The sequence below is a fragment of the Erinaceus europaeus genome, chromosome 16 (genome assembly GCF_950295315.1).
Source record: "Erinaceus europaeus chromosome 16, mEriEur2.1, whole genome shotgun sequence".
Lineage (NCBI taxonomy): Eukaryota > Metazoa > Chordata > Mammalia > Eulipotyphla > Erinaceidae > Erinaceus > Erinaceus europaeus.
Genome location: NC_080177.1, coordinates 48,126,779 through 48,154,427, shown reverse-complemented (window position 1 = coordinate 48,154,427; position 27,649 = coordinate 48,126,779). Strand labels below are relative to the sequence as shown.

At 39.1% G+C, this 27,649-nt stretch overlaps 1 protein-coding gene and 1 pseudogene across 8 annotated transcripts in view; both read left to right on the top strand.

Annotated features, from left to right (window-relative positions):
* KNL1 (kinetochore scaffold 1) overlaps positions 1-27,649 on the top strand; it is an 84,950-nt gene that overhangs the window by 9,280 nt on the left and 48,021 nt on the right. For 5 of the 8 annotated variants that reach the window (XR_009545348.1, XM_060175091.1, XM_060175092.1 and 2 more), the window contains exons 5-11: positions 7,680-7,741; positions 8,762-8,814; positions 9,053-9,086; positions 11,999-12,036; positions 17,608-17,660; positions 20,157-20,925; positions 22,424-27,012. Coding sequence is in view for 7 of the 8 variants with exons in the window: in XM_060175091.1 (XP_060031074.1) it covers positions 7,680-7,741; positions 8,762-8,814; positions 9,053-9,086; positions 11,999-12,036; positions 17,608-17,660; positions 20,157-20,925; positions 22,424-27,012 (5,598 nt within the window). In the remaining variant the exon portion in view is untranslated. Of the gene's footprint in view, positions 1-7,677; positions 7,742-8,761; positions 8,815-9,052; positions 9,087-11,998; positions 12,037-17,607; positions 17,661-20,156; positions 20,926-22,423; positions 27,013-27,649 lie in introns of those variants that run through there. The other 3 variants (XM_060175095.1, XM_060175093.1, XM_060175094.1) reach the window with 3 other exon arrangements.
* Positions 5,647-7,305, top strand: LOC103126857 (membrane-spanning 4-domains subfamily A member 4A-like; annotated as a pseudogene).

Sequence of the window (27,649 nt, the reverse complement as noted above, 5' to 3'; positions counted from 1 at the left end):
CCCAAAATCTTTCTTATCTTTATTTATTGGATAGAGACATCGAGAAATCGAGAGGGAAGGGGGAGATAGAGCGGAAGAGAGACAAGGCAGAGATAGATAACATAATGGTTATGCACAGAGACACTCACACTTGAGGCTCCATAGTCCTAGGTTCAATCCCCCATACCACCATAAGCCAGAGCTGAGCAGTGCTCTGATAAACAATAAAAAAATATTTTAAAAAAGTGAAAAATAGGGGTCGGGCAGTAGTGCACCAGGTTAAGTGCACATGGCACAAAGCGCAAGGACCAGCTTAAGGATTCCGGTTGGAGCCCCCAGCTCCCCACCTGCAGGAGAGTCGCTTCACTGCCTGTGAAGCAGGTCTGCAGGTGTCTATCTTTCTTTTCCCCTCTCTGTCTTCCCCATTTCTCTTCATTTCTCTCTGTCCTCCCCATTTCTCTTCATTTCTCTCTGTCCTATCCAACAATGACGACATCATCAACAACAACAATAATAAGTATAGCAACAATAAAAATCAACAAGGGCAACAAAAGGGAACATAAATTTTTAAAAAGTGGAAAAAAAACTAAAAAAAATATAATTTATAAAAAAAAAGAGAGAGACAAAGAGATACCTGTAGCATTGCTTCACCACTCAAAAAGCTTTCCTCCTATAGGTGGTGAACCGGAGGCTCAAACCTGGATCCTTGTGCATTGTAACATGTCCACTTAACCAAGTGTGCCACCACCCTTTCTTTCTTAATTAATTAATTAGAAAGATAGGAGGAGAGAGAAAGAACCAGACATCACTCTGATATGTGTGTTGCCAGGGATTGAACTCTGCACCTCATACTTGAGAGTTCAATACTTTATCCACTGCACCATCTCCTGGCCCACATGAAAATCTTATATAACCACTATGTTGTCTCCCTGACCCATATATGAGGTTTTTTTTGTTTGTTTGTTTGTTTGTTTTTTACCAGAGCACTACACAGTTTTGATTTGTGGTGGTATGGGGGATTGAACCTGGACTTTGGAGCCTCAGGCATGGGAGTCTCTTTGCATAACCATTATGCTATCTATACACCCCTATATCAGATCTTCTTTATCTACTTAGCCATTGCTAGGCACTTGGATTATTTCCATGTCTTGAAATAATGTAATGATGTGTATTTCTTTCTGAATTAATGTTTTTTCTTTTTTAATTCCTGAATTCTTTTATATTTTATTTATTATTGGATAGAGACTGAGAAATTGAGGGGGTGGTAGGGGTAGAGAGGGAGAGAGACAGAAAATCACCTAAAGCTCTACGTTACTACTCCTGAAGCTTTCCCCCTACAGGTGGGGACCAGGGACTTGAACCTGGGTCCTTGTGCACTGTAGTGTATGCACTCAACCATGCCTGTCCCCTGAATTATTTTATTGAGAGATAAAGATACACAGAGAGAGACTAGAGTCTGTTTAGCTCTGGCTTCTGGTTGTGATAGGTATTGAACTTCAAGCTTTGGAGCCTTAGTGATGAAAGTCTTTTTGCCAACTCCCCTGCCACCAGGTAAGCTATTTCATTGGCCCTTTTCTCTCCAATTTTTAATCATGTTTTTGTTGTTGTTTTATAATTTGGATTTTGTTTATGTATTTGTCTAGAAAATGAATGAAAGAGGCCACAGCACCAAAGCTTCCTTCAATGCAGTGAGTGCTGGGCTCAAACTTAGGTCACACACATGGCAAAGCAGTACATTATCCAGCCCAAACATGGTAGTTTCTTTAAAATGAAGGAGAATTATGGGGAGTTGGGCAGTAGCGCATTGGGTTAAGCGCACATGGCGCAAAGTGCAAGGACAGGTTAGGATCCCGGTTCAAGCCCCCGGCTCTCCACCTGTAGTGGAGTCGCTTCACAGGCAGTGAAGCAGGTCTGCAGGTGTCTCTCTGTCTCTCTTCCTCTCTAACTCCACCTTCTCTCTCAGTTTCTCTCTGTCTTTATCCAATAACAAATAAAAAATTTAAAAAAAAAGAGAATTATGACATGGCAATTCCACTCCATAGTATATGCCCAAAAGAACTGAAAACAGGATCTTAAAGATGCTACTCCACATAGCATACTTCTGTCATTCACAGTAGTGAAATGGCAGAAGCAGCTCAGTACTGATTGAGATGAGTGGGTAAACAAAATATGTTGATGAAATGTTATGGAAATTCTGCTGAGGAGATAACATAATGGTTATGCAAAAGACTTATTTTTTCAAATAATTAAAAATATTTAAAAAATTTATATTATTCCCTTTTGTTGCCCTTGTTTTATTGTTGTAGTTCTTATTGTTGTTACTGATGTCGTTGTTGTATAGAACAGAGAGAAATGGAGAGAGGAGGGGAAGACAGAGATGGGGAGAGAAAGATAGACACCTGCAGATCTGCCAGAGCCGAGCAGTGCTCTGATTTAAAAAAAATAAATAAAAGAGGGGGCTGGGTGGTAGTGCAGTGGTTAAGCACACATGGTATGAAGCACAAGGACTAGCAAGGATCCCGGTTTGAGCCCCCCTGCAAGGGGATTGCTTGACAAGCAGTGAAGCAGGTCTGCATGTGTCTTTCTTTCTCTCCCCCTCTCTGTGTTCCCCATCTCTCAATTTCTCCCTTTCCCATACAACAATAACAATAATAACAATGACAACAAAATGGAAAAACAGGCCTTTATTACTAGTGAATTCATAGTGCGGGCACCAAGCCCCAGCAGTAACCCTGGAGAAAGAAAAAGGTAAGGAAGAAGAGGAGGAGGAGGAAGAAGAAAGGAAAAGAAAAGAAATGAACGAAGGAGAGAGGGAAGGAGCCAGTAGAATAGCTTCATGGGATAGTGCACTGCTTTGCCATGTGCATAGAGGTTTGAGCCAAGGAAGCTTCAGTGCTGTGATCTCTTTCACACACTCTCTGCCATTCTGTCTTAGAAAAAAAAGAAAGAAGGGGGCTGGGCAGTAGCACACCGGTTAAGCGCACGTAGTACAAAGTGCAAGGATCCCAGTTCAGGCACCCGGCTCCCCACCTGCAGGGGGGTCGCTTCACAGGCGGTGAAGCAGGTCTGCAGGTGTCTGTCTTTCTCTCCCCCTCTGTCTTCCCCTCCTCTCTCCATTTCTCTCTGTCCTATCCAATAACAGCAGAAAAAAACCAACCAACAAAAAAAAATTCTTACACATACTACAATGTGAATGAACCCTGCGAACATTATACTGAGTGAAACAAACTAGTTACTTGTAAACAATACTTTTTACTTGTGAAGTGTATAGTCAACTCATGGAGAGTTGTAGTATGGTATATGCAGTGAGGGTGGAGAAAATGAAATTTTTTAGTGAATAGAGTTTCAGTTTTGCAAAATGAAGAGTTCTAGTGATTAGTTACAAAACAATGTTGATATACTGAATATTGTTGAACTGTACAGTTAAAAGTAGTTCAGTGGTCCAGGAGGTGTTGTAGTGACTACAACTTTGGACTTGACTTCATGAGGTCCTGAATTTAGTCACTTGTACCACATGTGTCAGAGTGATGCCTTGGTGATTCTGTCGTCCCCTCACCTTCTTCCACCAGTGTTAATAAATGAAGCTTTAAAAAATGGGCTGGGTGGTGGTACACCTGGTTGAGCATGTTACAATGTAAAGGACCCAGGTTTGAGCCCCCGGTCCCCACCTGCAGGGGGAAAGCTTTGCTAGTGGTTAAGCAGTGTTTTAGGTGTCTCTCTGTCTCTTTATCTCTATCACTCCTTCCCTCTTAATTTCTGACTGTTTCTATCCAATAAAGAAATAAAGATTAAAAATAATTGAAACCATACCTGCTTGACAGTACCACTTATATGAGATACCTAAAGTAGTCAAACTTATGGAAGCAGAAAGTAGAACAGTAGTTGCCAGGGACAGAGAGCAATTGGGTTGCTAATTAGCAGATATAGTTTCAATTATTCTAGATGAGTAACTTCTAAAGCGTTGCTATACAGGGGCTGGGTAGTAACACACCTGGTAAAGTACATGTGTTACCATGCCAGGGGCATGCTTTGCAAATAGCGAAGCAGTACTGCAGGAATCTGTCTCTCTTTCTTCACCTCCTTTTCACGTCAGTTTCTCTCTATCTGATCAAATTAAAGTTTAAAAAAATGGGAGTCGGGTGGTAGCTCAGCAGGTTAGCGCAAGTAGTGCAAAGCACAAGGAAGGACCAGCATAGGATCCCGGTTCAAGTTCCCGCCTCCCCACCTTCAGGGGAGTCGCTTCACAGGCGGTGAAGCAGGTCTGTAGGTGTCTATCTTTCTCTCCCCCTGTCTCTGTCTTCCCCTCCTCTCTCCATTTCTCTCTGTCCTATCCAACAACGACGACAACAATAATAACTACAACAATAAAACAACAAGGGCAACAAAAGGGAATAAATAAATTTAAAAAAACATTAAAAATAATAAAATATCTGCTGTACAACATCGCTCATATAGTTAACAGTATTGTATTATACTTAAAAGTTTGCTAAGAGGTGTTACTACAAAAAATAAAAGTGAAATGGATAAACGTACAGTTTGTCAGACATTTTGCCATTAATTTTGTTAATTTTAAAAGTAATATATTAAGGGTTCCGCGCAGAGGGTTAAGTGCACGTGGTACAAAACGCAAGAACTGACATAAGGATCCCAGTTTGAGCCCCCCAGTTCCCCACCTGTAAGGAGGTTTCTTCACAAGCGATGAAGCAGGTCTTTCTCATCCCCTCTGTCTTCCCCTCTTCTCTCCATTTCTCTCTGTCCTATCCAACAATGACAGCAACAACAACGATAAACAACAAGAGCAACAAAGGGGAAAAAATGGCATCCAGGAACAGTGGATTCGTAGTGCAGGCACCAAGCCCCAGCAATAACCCTGGAGGCAAAAAAAAAAAGTATATTAAGTTTACCATAAAAGGTAACATATTGCATACTATGTTCCTGGTCTTTCATGGTTTTGACAGCAAAATAACCACTCATTCAAAAGGATTGAGGAAAAGTACAATAGGGAGCCAGGCAGTGGCACACCCCGTTAAGTGCACATAGTACTAAGCACAAGGACCTGAACAAGAATCTGACTGGGTTCGCGTCCCCAACCCCCACCTGCAGGGGGAAGTTTCAAAAGCAGTGAAGAAGGTCTTTCTCTTTCCCCCTCTAGCTCCCCATTCTCTCGCAATTTCTCTGTCCTATTCAATAAAATGGACAAAAATAGCCACTAGGAGAAGTGTATTCATAGTGCTAGCACTGAGCCCCAGCAATAACCCTTCAGCAAAAAAAAAAAAAAGAACAAACTCAAAGGGATAGTAATCACCTACCTATAGGTAATGTTTTTTTTTTATTATTATTTTCCCTTTTGTTGCCCTTGTTTTATTGTTGTAGTTGTTACTGTTCTTGATGTCATCATTGCTGGATAAGACAGAGAGAAATGGAGAGAGGAGGGGAAGACAGAGAGGGAGAGACAAAGAGACACCTGCAGACCTGCTTCACCGCCTGTGAAGGGACTTCCCTGCAGGTGGGGAGTCAGGGGCTCAAACCAGGATCCTTACGCATGCATTTAACCTGCTGCGCCACCACCCAACTCCCCTATAGGTAATGTTTTTATATCCATTTGCTTATATATGCATTGAAAACCACATTCATGAGGAGTGAATATCACCAGCGCCATCTTTGTTGCAGTAGGCATGTCATTCACTACAGTTGGTTTGATTGAGTTCGAGTTATCTCATCCTCAGAGTAAAGAACATTGCATGGCCACAGCTATTTTATTGAACCTTTTCTGCTGCCATGACAACCATGCAAGGGACAGAACAGGACACACCAGTCACTGGTTCCACTGGGTACCATATGGGACAGCCCATAGCTCTGCATCCATATCTGTGGAAAGGCTTGGCAGAGAAGTTCTTAAAGGGGGAGCCCAAGGTCTTGGGTGTTGTACAAATCATGATTGCCCTGATGAATTTCAGTTTTGGAGTCATAATTATGAGTGTCACAGTAACATATCATGGACAGTATCCCTTCTCAGTATACACATGCTACACAATCTGGGGGTCAGTGATGTTTATTGTTTCAGGGTCATTATCAGTAGGAGCAGGGAAAAGAACTACAAAGGGTATGGTCTGAGGTAGCCTAGAGTAAACACTACAAGCTCCATCTTTGCTGCAATAGGGATCATATTCATGGCAATCAGCTTGCACATTTATTCATTCCATCCTTACATCTGTTATGGCACTAAGATGCAAGAGGATTGTGCCATGGTCATATCTATTATAACGGGTCTAGAATTCCTAGTGTTAATTTTAAGCATGCTGGAGTTCTGCATTGCTGTGTCCCTATCTGCTTTTGGATGCAGAGTCACCTGTTGTAATCCTAGTGGGGTTGTACTCATTATGCCATCCAATTCTCACATGGCAGAATCATCACCATCTGCACCATTTATGGACCATTCGACGCCAGCAATAGTTCAACAGAAAAACGTTCAACATGAAAGTAATGCAAGTAGCATGCTCGGAGAAAGTCCCAGAATCCAACTTTGATTTATAATGTGTTAAATTCAAGTCAGGTTTCCATCCCCCCCCCCCCATGAACTCAGTAACTCAGATTAGTGCTTCTTTGTCAAGAAGAACAGTTGTGAAAGGAACAAACCAGATGTTGAAGGTGTCAATAGTCTTTGGAAGTTTTTCACTCATATCTAGAGCTTGACGTAATAAGGTGAAACTAGTAAGTGAAATCTGACAAAGGACGGAACACTGCAAGGAAGCCTCCTTGGAGAAGATACATTTTTTTCCCCCACCCCCTGAGAAGATACATTTATAACCTTTTTTTTTTTTTTTTACAGTTTTGCTTATGCTTATTAGCTGTGTTTCCTTTTTTTCTCTCCTTTTTTTTTTTTTTTTTCAGTTAGTGATTTAACAGAATTTTCCAAAAATCAACATTCCACTGGCATAATTTTACACAAGCATGCATGGTCAGTGTAAGTGAAGATACTTTTGCTGTGCTGGAAAATATCTCCCATGTTTTCCAATAGTTTGGATTTTTCTGACTACTATGTTCACTTCACCCAGAATGCCACATCCCAGGCCCCTAGTTGGTTTTTTTTTTCCTTATTCCATGGTAAAGAAGCTGTACCATGTACTTGTTTTAACTCTTATTCTTAATAAATAACTTTTATTGTTTCAGTCACGGGACCCATGCTTCTTGTTGACTGAAGCATAAGGTTTTTGTTGTTCTTCCTCTTGATGAGTTTTTCATGATCTTTATATATTTTATTTTACTTGTTACCTGTGTATATTTCATAATTATTGGTAACAATCCATCATCTATATTGGATGATAAAATTCTATTTTTCATTTATGTTTGGTATCTTGAAAATACTTTTAATTAGATAGTCTGTCATTTTACCTGATTTCTTCATATTGTTTTAACATTTTTTTTCATTTTTCATCTCAATTTTGCAACACATTCTTTTGTAATTCACTTTTACTTCTTTTGTGACTTTGTAGCTGGGATGTATTAGTGTTGTTTATGAATATTCTCAAATGCTAAATATAAAAAAAAAGAAAATCACATTCATGTTTATTATTCTACTTGGGGATATTTTGGAGAAGGAAAATAACAATATCAGATTAATTCAGAATAAGACTTGGTTTGCAGTACTGAAGATATAATCACAGTCATTTTACTAAGAATCATATATTCTCTGCCCTTAGGGACCCAATGCCTTCAGAAGTAGGAAAAGTTCTCGTCGAGTAAGCTTTGCAGATACTATAAAGTAAGTTTCAAAGCAAAATAATTAAAATCTTTGGCAAATAGTGTTGCTGTATTAAATAGATTGGTACTGACTGGGATGAGTGATGTTTCAATAGGTAAACATTAGAGAATTGTTATTTAAACATTTAGCTGAAAAGAGAAACATTAGAAATATTTCTTCTAACGTAAGGAAAAAAAAATAAAATAACTATACCCTACCACTGTTACTTAGTGTTGTAATTGGAGGCACTAGTCAACCAAAATAAGCCAAAGAAAGGAAATGGAATTATAAAAATTGGAAATACTGACCGGCCTAAGGATCCCGGTTCGAACCCCGGCTCCCCACCTGCAGGGGAGTCGCTTCACAGGTGGTGAAGCAGGTCTGCAGGTGTCTATCTTTCTCTCCTCCTCTCTGTCTTCCCCTACCTCTCTCCATTTCTCTCTGTCCTATCCAACAACGACAACAACAATAATAACTATAACAATAAAACAACAAGGGCAACAAAAGGGAATAAATAAAATAAATATAAAAAAAATTTTTTTAAAAATTGGAAATACTGGCCTAGGAGGTGGCTCAGTGGCTAAAATGTTGAACCTAAGAACATGAGGTTTCAAGTTCAGTGCCTGGTATTGCATATGCTGAAGTTGTGTTCTGTTTGCATCTAGATGTTTGTAATGTTCTCTTATTTCTGCAGAATGAATTATAATATCACCCCTCTTATTTCTAATTCTTTAAAAAAAATTTATTTATTTATTGGATAGATAGTCAGAAATAGAGAGGGAAGAGAGGGATTGAGAGACAGAGAGACAACTGCAGCACTGCTTCACCACTTGTGAAGCTTTCCCCCTGCAGGTGGGGACTGGGGGCTCAAACCTGGGTCCTTGTGCATTGTAATGTGTGCTCAACCAAGTGCACCACCACCCAGCCCACTCTAATTCTTTGTATTATAATATTCTCTCTTTTTTCCTTGGTGAGCTTAGTGACGGATTTAACTATTTTATTTATCCTTTAAAAAAAATTATCTATTATTTTCTCTTCTAGGGTATTCGAGACAGAATTGCATATGAAAACAGAGAAAAAGTCAGAAAATTCAGGTGAAATATGTTTCTGAATCTTTGCTTTGAATTTTGAAATATGTTTCAGAAATCTGTTTTTTGCATCTAAATAACCAAATAATTGGTGTAATTTATTGTCTCTTATTGTTTAAAAATTATAACTTGAGTCATTGGGCAGGTTGTATGGGCAGTTTTTTTTTTTTGTTAATCTTCTTATATATGTCTTCTAATACTCTTAATTTTCTCTGAAAATATTTAATTTTTATTTTACTTTTAGAAACAGAAGGAAGAGAAAATGTTATTTTTATACAGTAAGTAAATATCTTAATCAAATTATGTTTTGAAAGCTATTTATGTCTAGTAGATGTTTTTATTTTTATTTATTTTTTTATATTTATTTCCCCTTTTGTTGCCCTTGTTTTTTTATTGTTGTTATAGTTATTATTGTTGTTGTTATAGATGTCGTCATTGTTAGGACAGAGAGAAATGGAGAGAGGAGGGGAAGACGGGGGGAGAGAACGATAGATACCTGCAGACCTGCTTCACCGCCTATGAAGCAACTCCCCTGCAGGTGGGGAGCCGGGGGCTCGAACTAGGATCTTTACTCCGGTCCTTGTGCTTGGTGCCACATGCACCAACTGCACTACCGCCCAACTCCCACAGTAAATATTTTTGAACTAATGTTTTACCACTTTTGTAGAATAGTCAAGAAGAAAAATTCTGTGTAGAATTTTATATAGTTATATCTGATAATTATCTGCATTTATAGCTTATCCTTTTAGTAGTGACAAAACACTCTCATAAGTCTTCAGATATACCAGCTATGTAAAATGATAAATACCATGTACCAACTACATCAGTAACAACAACAATAATAACTATAACAATAAAACAACAAGGGCAACAAAAGGGAATAACAATATTTTTTAAAAATTAAAAATTTTGTTTTTATTTCAATACATTACTGGGAACAAATCCAAGGTATCAAATATGTATATAACTGTCCCTCATTTGCAATATTTTATTTTGTGTGAGGGAGATACCAAAGCACTGCTCTACCAGTGGTGGCTTTACACCCATTTTAGTCCTAAGTGCTGGCCATGGTGCTCCCTTGTGGTGTTAGAAAGTGAGCACCTTATGCATGGAAGTCATATGCTTTACCGCTGAGCCATTTCATGAGCTTCTTACAATTTTCTTTTGTGTTTTTATTTTTCTGTTTTGTTTAATTTTATTGGGGGGGTTAATGGTTTACACTATAGTCTTTTAAAAAATATTTTATTTATTATTAGAGACAGATTAAAAGGAAAGGGAGATAGAGAGACAGAAAGACAGACACCTGCAGAACTGCTACACCACTTGTGAACCTTTTCCCCTAAAGGTGGGGGCCACAGGCTTGAACCTGGGTCCTTGTGCATTGTAAGATGTACATTCAACCAAGTGCACCACCACTGCCCATCCTCATTTTACCATTTTACTCACTTTTTTTTTTTTTTTTTTTGCCTCAAGTGTTATTACTGGGGCTTGGCGCCTGCACTACAAATCCAATGCTCCTGGAAGGCTTTTTTTTTTTTTCCTTTTATTGCCCTTGTTTTATCGTTGTTGTGGTTATGATTATTGTTGTCATTATATTGTTGTTGCATAGGACAGAGGGAAAGTAGAGAGAGATGGGGAAAACGAGGAGACAAAGACAAACCTGCAGACCTGCTTCACCAACTGTGAAGAGACTCTCCTGCAGGTGGGGGAGCTGGGGGCTCGAACCGGGATCCTTAAGCCAATCCTTGGGCTTTGCACCCGTGTGCGCTTAACCTGCTGCACTACCGTCTGACCCCCTACTCACAATAAATGCTTATCTTGTCTTAGCAGTATCATACTTGGGAATCAAAATGTTTTTAGTGCACTTAACCAGGTGTGACCCCATCAAAATGTTTTTAAATAGTGAATATGTGGGATTCGAGTGGTAGCGCAGCGGGTTAAACGCAGAGGGTTAAACTCAGGTGGCGCAAAGCGCAAGGACCCCGGTTCAAGCCCTCGGCTTCCCACCTGCAGGGGAGTTGCTTCACAAGTGCTGAAGCAGGTCTGCAGGTGTCTCTCTTTCTTTCCCCCCTTTGTCTTCCCCTCCTCTCTCCATTTCTCTCTGTCCTATCCAACAACGACGACATCAACAACAACAACAACAATAATAACAACAACAATAAAAAAACAAGGGCAACAAAAGGGAATAAATATATAAAAAAAGAAAATACGTTAAAAATTTTTTAAATAGTGTATATGTAAAATTATTCACTGAAATATTTACTAAATAGCAAAATATATTTAAAATATTGATGATCAATCAACCTAGTTAAGGAAAAAATTTCCATATAATTGCTTACTGTTGAACTGGAAAAGAAAATTCTCTTAGGGTCTACTGAGGGGTGTGATAGAGAAGGAGACAGACAGAGAAACACCTGCAGCCCCGCTTCACCACTTGCAAAGCTTTTCCCATGCAGGTGGGAACCAGGGGATTGAACCCAAGTCCTTACACATTATAACAAGTGTGCTCAACCAGGTGTGCCACCACCCGGCCCCCCTGCCTTATGTTTAGTTTTGTTTTTCACTAGAGTACCACTTAGCAACCACTTAAAAGCAGTTTATGGTGGTTCTGGGGATTGAACTGGGTGGGACCTTTGATGCCTGATGTGTGAAAGTCTTTTTGCATAGCTGTTATGCTGTCTCTCCAGCTCACTTTATTATTATTTATTGTTTTAATAAGACAGAAAGTGAGGTCACTTAATAACATTTTAGCACATTCTATTTTGTTACATATACATCTCCCTTTCTCTATGATAATCTGTTGTATGACTGTACCATTATTTAGTCAACTCATTATTGATAGATACTTGATTTTTGTCTTTCATTTACGTTTTAAATTTTAAAGCTAATTTCCTAGAACACTGATTCATAGAAATTTCTTTTTGAAATAAAGCACCATGTTAAGCATGTTTTATAGTATTGAAATTTGCAAAGCAATAAAAGCAATGTTTAAAGGCCTTCAATTGCCTTGGAATTTTTTTCTTCCAGTACTACATTAGTCTTTTTTTAAAAGATGTTTTTGTATTTTTCTGCTAGTTATTCTGTAAAAATCTTCCACTTCTCCTACTCTTTTCATTGTGATTTTTGGGAATTATTTGTGCATATATTCTGGGGGGAAGGAAATATATATCTAATACTTCTTAACTTTCAGGAATAAAAGTCCAGAAGATAACAACTGTGAAATTACTGGTAAGTATCACTAGGATGCTTTTTTCCATCATGTTTTTCTACTTGTCCAGACTCCTTGAGAAGAATTATGTAGAAGCATGGAAAGAATATGAAGACAGCTCTGTTTTTTATTAAATTTAAATTAAATTTAATGATTATCAAACTGTTGATCAAGTCTTCGTTCCTCTAATTTTTCTCTGTTTTGAACGGCACTCATTCATTCAAATCAGGAACTGAATGAATTTTTTTTTTAATTTCTTTATTGGGGGATTAATGTTTTACATTCGACAGTGAATACAATAGTTTGTACCTACATAACATTTCTCAGTTTTCCACATAACAATACTACCCCCACTAGGTCCTCTGTCATCCTTTTTGGACCTGTAGTCTCCCCTAGTCCCACCCCAGAGTCTTTTACTTTGGTGCAATACACCAACTCCAGTTCAGGTTCTACTTGTGTTTTCTCTTCTGATCTTGTTTTTCAACTTCTGCCTGAGAGTGAGATCATGCCATATTGAATTTTTTACTTTATAGGACAGAGAGAAATTGAGAGGGGAGGGGAGATAGAGAAGATGAGCAGCATTGGACACCTGCAGCACTCCTTCACTTATTAAGCTTCTCCATGCAGGTGGGAACTAGAGGCTTGAACCTCAGTGCTTGTGCACTATAATGCATGCACTCAACCAGGTTCACTACCACCTAGCCCCCTGAGTGAATTTTAAATTTTTTCATTTATTCCCTATATCCATTTGGCCCTGTTCTCATTCTATTCTGTCTCCTAAATATCATTTAAATCTGATTCCTATTCTCTGTTGTTTTTTGTTCCTTTTTAACTTCAAGTTCTCATTATTTCTTGGGTTATTTAATTTTTTATTTTATTTATTTATTTTAAAGATTTTATTGATTCATGAGAAATAATAGGAGAGAGAGAAAGAACCAGACATCACTCTGGTACATGTGCTGCCAGAAACTGAACATAGGACCTCATGCTTGAGAGTCCAATGCCTTAACCACTGTGCCACTTCCTGGACCACAAGATAGATACCTGCAGACCTGCTTTACCACCTGTGAAGCTACCCCCCTGCAGGTGGGGAGCCCGGGGCTCAAACCAGGATCCTTAAGTTGGTCCTTTTGTTTTATGCCATGTATGCTTACCACCACCCCCTGCCTTTGTTTTATATTTTTTTTATGGATAGAGACAGGGAGACATTGAGAGGAGAAGGGAAGATAAGGTTGGTGAGTGGTACAGCATATGGTGCAGTAGATAAAGCATTGGACTCTCAAGCAGGAGGTCCTGAGTTTAATCTCCAACAGCACATCTACCAGAGTAATATCTGGCTCTTTCTCTGTCCTATTTTTCTCAATAAATACATAGAATATTAAATACATAAAAATTATTTTTATAAAAAAATATGGGAAGGCAAAAGAGACAACTACATCACTGCTTTACCACTTGTGAAGCTTCCTCTCAGTACATAGGGACTGGGGACTTGAAAATACAGAGTTTATGCAAGTCCCTTAATCTCATCAGTTTGCAAGCTGGCACTATACAACAAATATCATGGGCTTAAACAAAACATTCTCTGACAAAGTCAAGAAGTTAGTCACTTTATCTCCCCCCCCCCCTTTTCTTTCACCTCCAGCATTATTGCTGGGGCTTGGTACCTGCACTACAAATCCAGTGCTCCTGGACGCCATCCCCCCCCTTTTTGTTGCCCATTGTTGTTGTTATGTATTATTGTTGTATAGTACAGAGAGAAATCAAGAGAGGAAGATGGGGGGGGAGAATGATAGACACCTGCAGGCCTGCTTCACTGCTTGTGAAGTGATCCCCCAGCAGGTTGGGAGCCAGGGCTTGAACCGGGATTCCTATGCTGGTGCTTGCACTTTGTGCCATGTGCACTTAACCCGCTGCGCTACTGGCTTGCCCCCACAATATCCCTTTTATGTCCTAGTCTGTCTGAGAATTTATTATATTATTTGACTAATCCTTAGTTGAACTCTTTAGTTGCAGAAATTTTGTCCTGTTCTTTGCGTTAGGAGATAGTTGAGTTTTAGGGCACATAATATACTCTCAATATTTGTTCATAAATGAGTGTAAAATTTAATATATAAGGGAGTCGGACTGTAGTGCAGCGGGTTAAGCGCAGGTGGCGCAAAGCACAAGGACCGGCCTAAGGATCCCGGTTCGAACCCCGGCTCCCCACCTGCAGGGGAGTCGCTTCACAGGCAGTGAAAGCAGGTCTGCAGGTGTCTATCTTTCTCTCCTCCTCTCTGTCTTCCCCTTCTCTCTCCATTTCTCTCTGTCCTATCCAACAACAACAACAATAATAACTACAACAATAAAACAACAAGGGCAACAAAAGGGAATAAATAAATAAAATAAATATTTTTTAAAAAAGAAAAAAAATTTAATATATAAATATTTCATTAAAATCTATTATACTCATTAGAAATTGCCATATTTTTATCTAATTATCTTTTTTTATTTATTGGATAGAGACTGCCAGAAATGGAGAAGGGAGGAGGTAATAGAGAAGAAGAGAGACACCTGCAACACTGCTTCACCACTTGCAAAGCTTTCCCCCTGTAGGTGGGGACTAGTGGCTTGAATCTGAGCCCTTGTGCCTTGTAATGTGCACTCAACCAGGTGTGCCACCACCTAGTCCTCATTTTACTTTCTTTGTCTTTTTAAGTTTTTTTGCCATAATGTTTAAAAATTATTAGAGACAGAAACTAATATAGAAGTTTTCTCCCTGCATGGGGGGAATGGGTGCTTGGTAACATGTGTAGTTAATCCAATGTGCCAGTACCCACCCTTACCATAGCTTTAAAAAATATATATTTGAGGGAGTTGGGCAGTAGCGCAGCGGGTTAAGTGCATGTGGTGCAATGCGCAAGGACCGGCAGAAGGATCCTGGTACGAGCCCCCGGCTCCCCACCTGCAGGGGAGTCACTTCACAGGCGGTAAAGCAGGCAGGTCTGCAGGTGTCTATCTGTTTCTCCCCCTCTATGTCTTCCCCTCCTCTCTCCATTTCTCTCTGACCTATCCAACAACAATAATAACTACAATAACAATGGAAACAACAAGAGCAACAAAAAGGAAATAAAATTTTTTTAATTTTTGAAACTAAAGATTTGTTGTTAAAGTTACGTGTTTTCAAATTCATTTCCTATTTTATTACAGCATTTTTCATCCTTTATTTGCATAATTCACTTGCTGTGTGAACATCTTAAAATGTTTTTGGAGGTTGGGGAGCATAATGGTTATGCAAAAAAGACTTAATCCTTAAGGCACCAAAGTTCCCAGGCCCCAGCACCACCATAAACCAGAACCAAACAGTGCTCTAGTTAAAAAAAAAAAAGTAAACCTTTATGTTTCAGGGTTTCTTTTTTTAAATTTTATGGGGGGGGGAATTAATGGTTTATAGTCAACAATAAATACATGGTACGTAGTATTTCTCAGTTTTCTGCAAAAAACTCTACTACACACGCACACGCACACGCACACACACACACACACACACACACACATACCCACACCCACACCCCAAGGTCCTCCTCTACCATCATGCATCAGGATCCAAAAGCCTCTCCCTCTAGTACTTTACTTTAGTGTAGTATACCAAACCTAGTCCAAGTTCTGCTTTGTGCTTCCCCTCTGTTCTTATTTCTCAACTTCTATCTTTGAGTGAGGTCATCTTAATACTCATCCTTCTCTTTCTGGCTTATCTCACTTAGCATAATTTGTTCAAGCTTCATCCAAGATGAGGTGAAGAAGGTGAATTCATTTTTTATTTATTTATTTTTTGCCTCCAGGATTATCTCTGGGGCTTGGTGCCTACACTCCAAATCCACTGCTCCTGGCTTTTTTTTTTTCCCCATTTTGTTACCCTTGTTATTATTGTTGTTATTGTTATTGCTGTTGGATAGGACAGAGAGAAATTGAGAGGGGAGGGGAAGATAGAGAGGGAGAAAGACACCTGCAGACCTGCTCTACCGCTTGTAAAGTGAGCCATCCCCCTCCCCCCCCCCCGCAGGTGGGGAGCCAGGGGCTCGAGCTGGGATTCTTATGCTGGTCCTTGTACTTTGCAATATGTGTGCTTAACCTGCTGTGCTACCACCTGGCCACCAGAATTCATCTTTTTTTTGTTTTGTTTTCTTTATTGGGGGATTAATGTTTCACAGTAAACAGTAAATGCAATAGTTTGTACATGCATAACATTTCTCAGTTTCCCGCACAACAGTACAACCCCCACTAGGTCCTCTGCCATCCTGTTCTAGGACCAGAATTCTCCCTCCCACCCACCCCAGAGTCTTTTACTTTGGTGCAGTACACCAACTCCAGTCGAAGTTCTGCTTAGTGTTTCTCTTCTGATCTTGTTTTTCAACTTCTGCCTCTGAATGAGATCATCCCATATTTATCCTTCTGTTTCTGACTTACTTCACTTAACATGATTTCTTCAAACTCTATCCAAGATGGACTGAAAATGGTAAAATCACCATTTTTAATACCTGAGTAGTATTCCATTGTGTATATATACCACAACTTGCCCAGCCACTCATCTGCTGTTGGACACCTGGGTTGCTTCCAGGTTTTGCCTATTACAAATTGTGCTGCTATGAACACAGGTATGCACCAGAATCCATCATTTTTAATACCTGAGTAGTATTCCACTATGTATACAGACCACAGCTATCTCAGCCACTTATATGATGTTGGACACCTAAATTGCTTCCAGGTTTTGACTATTACAAGCTGTGCTGCTACGAACATAGGTATATAAAGATCTTTTGGGATGGTTGTGTTTGGCTCTTTAGTATATATCCCCAGGATAATAATTGTAGGATCATAGGGTATGTCCACTTCTGGCCTTTTGAGAGTTCTCTAGATTGCAGTCCACAGTGGTTAGACCAAGTTACATTCCCACTAGCAGGGCAGAAGAATTCTTTTGCCTCTATTTGGAGTTTACTTTTGTGTGTGTGGTGAAATGTAGTGGTTCAGTTTCATTCTTCTGCACATTTCAACCCAGTTTTCCCAACACCACTTATTGAAGAGATTCTCCTTTCTAAATTTAAGAGTTTGGGCCCACTTTGTCAAAAATTGGATGTCTATAGGTATGGGGTATGTCTAAATTCTTAAATGCCTTGAATCTAATTCCTTATTCTTATTGTCTGGTTCATCTTCTCATCAATTTACATTTTTGGCTTTTGTTTTTTTCTTTCTCTGGAATTTTATAAAATACGAAGCTTAGTATAGAATTATCTAGATTCTTTAACATAGCATAAGAGATGTTTAAAGATCTTATGCTAGCAACTGAGTGTTGTTAGTATTTCTTAACCTGTAATCTCTACTGTTCATAAAATAAAAATGGAGAAGTGAAGGTGAGTGTTTCAGGGTAGTCTCTACTTTCCACATTTAAAATCTATACCACATTCTAAAAATATTCCAGTCACACATGCAACTTAATACCTAAGTTCAACTGATGAAATTTCAGGAAATACTTAAAACTGAAGTACCAAAGAAGAAAATTATTCACTTTGTGATATATATATTTCATTGACTATAGCTGTTTTTCACCCCCTCTATAGGAATGAACACATTGCTTTGTGCTCCTATTCAGACACAGGTGCAACGGAGAAAGGTAGGTGTTTATGCATGTTCCTTCATAGTGTAATCTCTTGACAATAAAAACATTAAAAACGGGAGTCGGGTGGTAGCGCAGCGGGTTAAGCGCAGGTGGCGCTAAGCACAAGGACTAACGGAAGGATCCCGGTTCGAGCCCCCGGCTCCCCACCTGCAGGGGAGTCACTTCACAGGCGGTGAAGCAGGTCTGCAGGTGTCTGTCTTTCTCTCCCCCTGTCTTCCCCTCCTCTCTCCATTTCTCTCTGTCCTATCCAACAACAATGACATCAATAATAACTACAACAACAACAAAAAAAAAAACAAGGGCAACAAAAGGAATAAATAAATAAATAAAGTTAAAAAAATTTTTTAAAAAAACATTAAAAACACAAAAGTTAATGGTAGCAAAAGCTTTCTATCTGAGGCTAGTAAAGCCACTGCAAATCTAAATCATAGAGAAATATATAAATTATGTTTTTTTTTTTGGGGGGGGGTTGGTGCCAGTACTACAAATCCACCACTTCTGGTGGCCTTTTTTCTTTTTTTTCTTTTCTTTTGATAAGACAGAGAGAAATTGAGAGGGGAGAGGAAGAGAGGGAGAGGAGGGGGAGAAACACCTGAAGACCTGTTTCACTGCTTGTGAAATGACACCCCCCTCCCTGCCCCGCAAGTGGGGAGCAGGGACTTGAACTAAGGTCCTTGCATTTAGTAATATGAGCGCTTAATCTAGGGCGACACTGCCCAGCCCCCATATTAGAATTCTTTAAACTTATAGCAGTCATGTGAATTATTAAAGGACTTTGTTAATGTATAGATTCTTTTTTTTAATTGTTGTTATTGGTGGTGGTGTTGTTGGATAGGACAGAGAAATGGAGAGAGGAGGGTAAGACAAAGAGGGGGAGAGAAAGACACCTGTAAACCTGCTTCAGTGCTTGTGAAGCGACTCCCCTACAGGTGGGGAGTCGGGCTCAAACCAGGATCCTACGCCAGTCTTTGCGCTTTGCGCCATGTGAGCTTAACCCACTGCACTACTGCCCAACTCCTTCAATGTATAGATTCTTATCCAGTAGATGTGGGATAAACACTGAGATTTTATACTTTCTCCTTTCTTCCTCCATTCATTTCCTTTTCTTCCTTTCTACTTCCTCCTTCCTTCCTTCTTCCCTTCCTTCCTTCCTTCCTTCCTTCATCAGAGCACTGAAGGGTAGGGCAGGGACTGGGGAGGGGAGATTGAATTTGGGGCTTTGGAGCCCTAGCCACAAGTCTTTCTGTGTAACCATTTTGTTGTCTCCCCCTACTCAAGATTCTGTACTTATAACATTATCGTAGGTAACAGTTTACTGTTACTCAGATCATCTTCCTGTAGCAAGCAGTTAGAGTATGGCCTTCCTTAGCCTAAACATTTATTTTGTGTGTATGTATGATTTTTTTAAAAAAAATATTTTTATGGGAGTCCAGTGGTAGAGCAGCGGGTTAAACACATGTGGTGCAAAGCACAAGGACCGGCATAAGGATCCCAGTTCGAGCCCCTGGCTCCCCACCTGCAGGGGAGTCGCTTCACAAGTGGTGAAGCAGGTCTGCAGGTGTCTCTCTTTTTCTCCCCCTCTCTCTGTCTTCCCCACCTCTCTCCATTTCTCTCTGTCCTATCCAACAATGACGATAACAGTAAGTACAATAATAAAACAAGGGCAACAAAAGGTAATAAATCAATAATAAAATTATTTATTTATTTATTTATTATTGGATAGAGGCAGAGAAATTGAGAAGGGCATTGGAAAGAAACAGAGACATAGGAAGAGAGAGAGAGCATTAATTGCATCCCTGCTTTACCATTTGTAAAGCTTTCCCCCTATAGATGGGGTCTAGGGGCTTGAAGGTGGATCCTTGCACACTGTAATGTGAGCACTTAACCAGGTGAGCCATTTCTGCCCCCCCCCCCAATTTGGTTTTTGTTAGAAGCAGAGAAGCAGTGGGAAAGTGAAAGATACCACAACACTAACACTTTTTTCAATGCTGTGGATACTACTCTTCTACCCAGTTTTCTCACATGGCACGTCAGCTCACTGTCCAAGTGAACTATCATTATCATCCCTACATCCCAACATCCCTACAGGTGTCTATCTTTCTCTCCCCCTCTCTGTCTTCCCCATCTCTCTCCATTTCTCTCTGTACTATCCTGTTAACAACAAGGGCAACAAAAGGGTATAAATAAATAAACAAACAGAAAGAAGGAAAATGAAATAAAGAGGGAGCAAGAAATAGCAGCACTTGCCACACTGCTTTACTGCAAGTGCAGCTTCCTCCCTGAAGGCAGGGACTAGGGGCTTCAATACCAATCCTTGTACATTAGAACATGCACACTCAACTAACTAGGTGTGCCACTGCCATCCCCACTTTTCAAATACAGTGCTGTGAATTGAACCCAAGATCACTTATTTGCAAGTCATGCTCTCTACCACCGAACTACTTACCTGGCTGTGATTTGATCTTTTCCCTATCTTTGCTTTCATTGTAGATTTCAAGTACAGAGCATAATTATGAAAGGACTCATCCAAGTGACCAGACAGCCATCTTTCCAGATGAAAACAAGATGGATTTCACAGCAAGTCACACTGTCATGATTACCAACGGCCTCTTAGCTTGTACCAAAAGTGAAAAATCTAGCAAGATAGATACTACTTCATTTCTGGCTAATTTAAAGCTTCATACTGAGGATTCAAGAATGAAAAAAGAGCCAATGTTTTCCTTGGGTCAAAATAGCACTTCAGAAAGGAAAATAAATTTCAATGACTTCAAAAAAAGATTGGAAGCTGGAAAATTTAATGCTTGTTCTTCTACAGGACCTGATAAAGAAAATTTAGAGATACCAGTTTATTACAAAGATTCAAATAGGGGTTCTGCTATACATCAAAAACATGTAGCTTTCAATGCTGATGAAAATAACAGTAATATGACTAAAATCTTAAGAGAACAAGATGATGTGATGAATTTCACCCAGTGTCATACAGTGAATATTCAGACTTTGGTTCCCACACCCAGCAAGGCCCATTTAAGGGAATTTAAAGGTGATGATACTACAATTTGTGGCAATGACTGTATGGACTTGACAACTAACCACACTGTACAGATTTTACCCTCAGCAGATAATTTATCTGAATTAGAAAATCAGACTCACGTCTTGATGGATATTGCAACAGATTATGGAACTAACACTCAGGGGATTAAGATAATCTTTAAGGATAAATTGAATACTTCCTTTCAAGATCCTTCCTTAAACCCAAAAGGTGAAATACACATTACTAGAAATTATATTAAAGGGACAGAAACTCACACAATCACACAGATGTCTAACCAAAATGTAAGGTCATTGCCAATGACCCTAGAATCTATACATTCCAGTCCAGCTATTGAATATTATAAGACATTTTTCTATTCTAGTTGTAATGATGCTATGGAACTAATGAAATGTCTCTCAAATATGAAAGAGAAGAAAATTATGCTTAAAAATAATAGTAATTATTCTAATATGCATCCTAATTTGAATGCATTCTCTCTTATAGATAAAACTGTTCATTCAGGAGAGACTAGCATGCACATTACCAAGAGTCACACAGTTGTAATAGATAGTCAAATTTTTAAACAATGTGAGGCAGATGCACAAATGACTACCACCACACCATTATCTAAAAAAAAAAAAAAAAGGTTTCATAATCACTTGATTATATCAGAGCATGCAGGAGTGAATGTAAAGTGTGGGTTAGTTCCTTTTTTATCTAAGAAAAAATTACAACAGAGCCTGAAAAATCCTTTATTTCATTGACTGAAAAAAAGACTGAAATCTTCGCAGGTGAAGATAATATGACTAAAACTTCTACAGTTAACTTAGGAAGTCAAACTCCTCTCACACCTTGTAGTCTAGCAACCAAAAATATCAGTAAATCTCACTCTCATAACAAAAGCCCTGCAGATGAATAGGTACTTTTATCAGAAAGACAATCTGCCATGAAAAATCACAGTACAGCTGTTAGCAGGCATATGTTGAAATCAGTACTAGGCCAAAATTCTAAATTTCCTGAGCCACTGAGGAAAAGTTTAGGCAGTCCCACACTTGGCTATCCTCATAACAAGACAAATATTTATTCAGAAGAGGGGCACAATATGGATCTTACCAAGAGCCATACTATTGACATTGTATTTGGTCATTCTGAAGTACTAGAATGTGGTAAGAGTAAATTAGAGAACACTAACAGCCAGCTAGCAACAATAAGACAGATAGCTGTAAAACTTCAAAAAATGTAATAACTGTTCTATAGAAAAATGAGTCTTTTTTAAAACTTTTTTTTAAAAATTAACTTTATTTATTGGATAGAGACAGCCAGAAATTGAGAGGGAAGGGGGTGATAGAGAAGGTGAGAGACACCTACAGCCCTGCTTCACCACTTGCAAAGCTTTCCCCCTGCATATGGGGACTGGGGGCTTGAACTCGGGTCCTTGCACATTGTAATGTGTGCTCAACCAGGTGCACCACCACCTGGCCCCTGTCTTTCTTTCTAGTGATATGAGTGCATTTGAAGACAAGTGTACAGGAACCTAAATTTATAAATAAAGAGCAGGATGTCAAAATATGTGGAAAGAAATGTGTTGGTAGACTAAATATCAGTAAGATTCTTCTATTTTCAGAGAGTGATGAGAATAACAAAGATATCTCTAAAAGTTGTACAGTAGAAATAAATCATAGACCTTTGTTAAGTGAACATAATTCCCATTTTGTTCCTTTGGCAGGAACTTCAGAAACAGCTTTGTATGCATGTGGTCAGGAAGACATGGAGGTAACTAGAAGTCACACAACTGCCATCGATTGTAAAACTGTCACCACTAATGAGATTTTTAGACCTATGGACAAAACTGTAATGTTTGTAGATGATCGTGATGAACTAGAAATGACAAAATCTCATACCATTTTCATCGACTACCAAGCACTGGAAAAAACTGAACTCCCAGGCACACTTAACTCTGAACTATCTGAAAAGAAAAGCCTCAAAAAATCAAAAGTGGTATCTATTCCTGCTGAGGAAAGTGTTTTCTTTCCAGAGAATGGTGAAGGTGGTGACCATTCAACAGCAAAAGTCAGCCAGCTAACTCTACCAGGAGTAGGGTCTGATAATGACCCTGGGAAGAAAGTGGCAGCACTTGTAGGTGATGGTAACATGGAAGTATCTCAGTCAGCTGTTGGGAAAAGTAGCAGACATGTACAAAATCCTGAGTTTCTGAGTGAATTAAGTCAAAGTCAGAGAAGAAAAAGCCTCAGACTCAAAAATGACAAGACTATTGTATTTTCGAAGGATGATGATGACATGGATATCACCAGGAGTTGTACAGTAGAAATTAATCATAGACCTTTGTTAGGTGAACATAATTCCCATTTTGTTCCTTTGGCAGGAACTTTAGAAACAGCTTTGTATGCATGTGGTCAGGAAGACATGGAGGTAACTAGAAGTCACACAACTGCCATCGATTGTAAAACTGTCACCACTAATGAGATTGTTAGACCTATGGACAAAACTGTAATGTTTGTAGATGATCGTGATGAACTAGAAATGACAAAATCTCACACCATTTTCATCGACTACCAAGCACTGGAAAAAACTGAACTCCCAGGCACACTTAACTCTGAACTATCTGAAAAGAAAAGCCTCAAAAAATCAAAAGTGGTATCTATTCCTGCTGAGGAAAGTGTTTTCTTTCCAGAGGATGGTGAAGGTGGTGACCATTCAACAGCAAAAGTCAGCCAGCTAACTCTACCAGGAGTAGGGTCTGATAATGACCCTGGGAAGAAAGTGGCAGCACTTGTAGGTGATGGTAACATGGAAGTATCTCAGTCAGCTGTGGAGAAAAGTAGCAGACATGTACAAAATCCTGAGTTTCTGAGTGAATTAAGTCAAAGTCAGAGAAGAAAAAGTCTTAGACTCAAAAATGACAAGACTATTGTATTTTCGAAGGATGATGATGACATGGATATCACCAGGAGTTGTACAGTAGAAGTTAATCATAGACCTTTGTTAGGTGAACATAATTCCCATTTTGTTCCTTTGGCAGGAACTTTGGAAACAGCTTTGTATGCATGTGGTCAGGAAGACATGGAGGTAACTAGGAGTCACACAACTGCCATCGATTATAAAACTGTCACCACTAATGAGATTGTTAGACCTATGGACAAAACTGTAATGTTTGTAGATGATTGTGATGAACTAGAAATGACAAAATCTCACACCATTTTTATCGACTACCAAGCACTGGAAAAAACTGAACTCCCAGGCACACTTAACTCTGAACTATCTGAAAAGAAAAGCCTCAAAAAATCAAAAGTGGTGTCTATTCCTGCTGAGGAAAGTGTTTTCTTTCCAGAGGATGGTGAAGGTGGTGACCATTCAACAGCAAAAGTCAGCCAGCTAACTCTACCAGGAGTAGGGTCTGATAATGACCCTGGGAAGAAAGTGGCAGCACTTGTAGGTGATGGTAACATGGAAGTATCTCAGTCAGCTGTGGAGAAAAGTAGCAGACATGTACAAAATCCTGAGTTTCTGAGTGAATTAAGTCAAAGTCAGAGAAGAAAAAGTCTTAGACTCAAAAATGACAAGACCATTGTATTTTCGAATGATGACATGGATATCACCAGGAGTTGTACAGTAGAAATTAATCATAGACCTTTGTTAGGTGAACATAATTCCCATTTTGTTCCTTTGGCAGGAACTTTGGAAACAGCTTTGTATGCATGTGGTCAGGAAGACATGGAGGTAACTAGAAGTCACACAACTGCCATCGATTGTAAAACTGTCACCACTAATGAGATTGTTAGACCTATGGACAAAACTGTAATGTTTGTAGATGATCGTGATGAACTAGAAATGACAAAATCTCACACCATTTTCATCGACTACCAAGCACTGGAAAAAACTGAACTCCCAGGCACACTTAACTCTGAACTATCTGAAAAAAGCCTCAAAAAATCAAAAGTGGTATCTATTCCTGCTGAGGAAAGTGTTTTCTTTCCAGAGGATGGTGAAGGTGGTGACTATCCAACAGCAAAAGTCAGCCAGCTAACTCTACCAGGAGTAGGGTCTGATAATGACCCTGGGAAGAAAGTGGCAGCACTTGTAGGTGATGGTAACATGGAAGTATCTCAGTCAGCTGTTGGAAAAAGTAGCAGAGATGTACAGAATCCTGTGTTTCTGAGTGAATTAAGTCAAAGTCAGAGAAGAAAAAGTCTTGGACTCAAAAATGACAAGACTGTTGTATTTTCGAAGGATGATGATGACATGGATATCACCAGGAGTTGTACAGTAGAAGTTAATCATAGACCTTTGTTAAGTGAACATAATTCCCATTTTGTTCCTTTGGCAGGAACTTTGGAAACAGCTTTGTATGCATGTGGTCAGGAAGACATGGAGGTAACTAGAAGTCACACAACTGCCATCGATTGTAAAACTGTCACCACTAATGAGATTTTTAGACCTATGGACAAAACTGTAATGTTTGTAGATGATTGTGATGAACTAGAAATGACAAAATCTCACACCATTTTCATCAACTACCAAGCACTGGAAAAAACTGAACTCCCAGGCACACTTAACTCTGAACTATCTGAAAAGAAAAGCCTCAAAAAATCAAAAGTGGTATCTATTCCTGCTGAGGAAAGTGTTTTCTTTCCAGAGAATGGTGAAGGTGGTGACCATTCAACAGCAAAAGTCAGCCAGCTAACTCTACCAGGAGTAGGGTCTGATAATGACCCTGGGAAGAAAGTGGCAGCACTTGTAGGTGATGGTAACATAGAAGTATTTCAGTCAGCTGTTGGGAAAAGTAGCAGAGATGTACAGAATCCTGAGTTTCTGAGTGAATTAAGTCAAAGTCAGAGAAGAAAAAGTCTTAGATTCAAAAATGACAAGACCATTGGATCTTTAAAAAGTGATGAGAATGACATGGATATCACCAAGAGTTGTGCAGTGGAAATAAATAGCAGTAGTGACCTGGAAGACAAACAGGACTCCCATTTGCTTCCTTTGTCAGTAACATCTAAAACTCTCTTATATACATGCGGGCAGGATATGGAACTCACTAGAAGCCATACAGCTGCCTTACAATGTGAAACTGCCTCAATAGATAAAATAACCATTAGACCTTTGGACAAAACTGTAATGTTTGTAGATAATCACAATGAACTGCAAGTCACCAAGTCCAATACTGTTTTCATTGATTGTCAAGAGACAGAAAAATTACTTTATGAATCCACTAAACTTGGAATTACAAAAAGTAACACCCTGAGTATTTCTTTTCCTACAAACAGTTGCTCTTTTAAAGAAATGACCAATAAACAAGCACTGGATGTAGAAGACAAAATTATTATTCACAATAAGAAAAACCATCGTGTACTACCCTTTATTCCTACTAATACATTGTCTAAGAGTCAAAGTGAAATAGAAATCAAGTCCCATAGCAATTCTGTGGATAAAGAGGTTATGGGGAAAGTTGCAGACCAGGCCTGTACATTGGAAAAAGCCCAACTTGAAAACTATCAACTAAATCGTGACAATCTGTTGGATATTAGTAACCTTAATTCAAAGCAAGTGTCATATAACCTGGAAGACCCTATAATTGCATCAAATTCTGGAAATATTAGTAATATAAAGCCAGATCTGAATAATATGGATGGAAAAGCTAAAGAATTTTTAGATTCCCAAACTGTTCATGTACCCCCTTCTTCAGTACTGGAATTAATAAGTAAGGCAAATGATACAAATATAGTGCAAGCTGCCAAGGTAGATACTTTTAACACAGAGTCCAGCAAAATTAAAGATGACAGAGCTGAAGAAAATACAACATCTTGTAATGAAGATGCCAACCCTATACCATTAACAGCAGTTGTAAAAGATAAAATGAGAAGATGTTCTTTGGGAATATTTTTGCCTAGATTGCCAAACAAGAAAAATGTTAGTGTCACAGGTATTGATGATTTGGAACAATTTCCATTAGACACAACTGATTTATATCACTTAGAAACTCAACCAGTCTCCAGTAAGAATACAGGCACTGGATTTGTTGTAACTAAGCTGGACTTTAGTCCTTCACAATATATAAATGAGGAGAATCTTCCTATATATCCTGGTGAAATTAATTCCTCAGACTCTATTAGCCTAGAATTGGAGGAAAAGGCTTTGACTGAGACATGCCAAAAAGAGATTTTGCCACTTGAAAATAAAATGGAAGAAACCTGCAATAGCCAAAAAAGAAGCTGGGTACCAGAAGAAGATGATGTTCAGAATGAGAAAAAAATCAGAAAAAGCAACACTAGGGTTAGTGATACTGCACCAGATCAGGTAAGCCCTGTCTTTTTTTTTCCCCCTAATATATATTTATTCCCTTTTGTTGCCCTTTTTTTTTTTTTTTTTTTTGTTATTGATGTCATCGTTGTTGGATAGGACAGAGAGAAATGGAGAGAGGAGGAGAGAAACATAGATGCCAGCTTCACCACTTGTGATGGGACTTCCCTGTAAGTGGGGAGCCAGGGGCTCGAACCGGGATTCTTAGCCTAGTCCTTGTGCTTTGCACCACCTGCGCTTATCCCACTGCACTATTGCCCAACTGCAGGAAAGCCCTGTCTTTGAACTAAGTTCTAAGTATTAAAAAAAAAAAAAAAAAAACTGGGTACTTTAATTTTTTTTTGAATATTTATTTATTGGGAGTCAGGTGGTAGCGCAGCGGGTTAAGCACACATTGTGCAAAGTGCAAGGACCGGTGTAAGGATCCCGGTTCTAGCCCCTGGCTCCCCACTTGCAGGGGAGTCACTTCACAGGTGGTGAAGCAGGTCTGGCAGGTGTCTTTCCCCCTCTCTGTCTTCCCCTCCTCTCCATTTCTCTCTGTCCTATCCAACAACGACTACAATAATTATATATATATATTTCCTTTTTGTTGCCCTTGTTGTTTTATTATTGTTGTAGTTATTGTTGTTGTTAC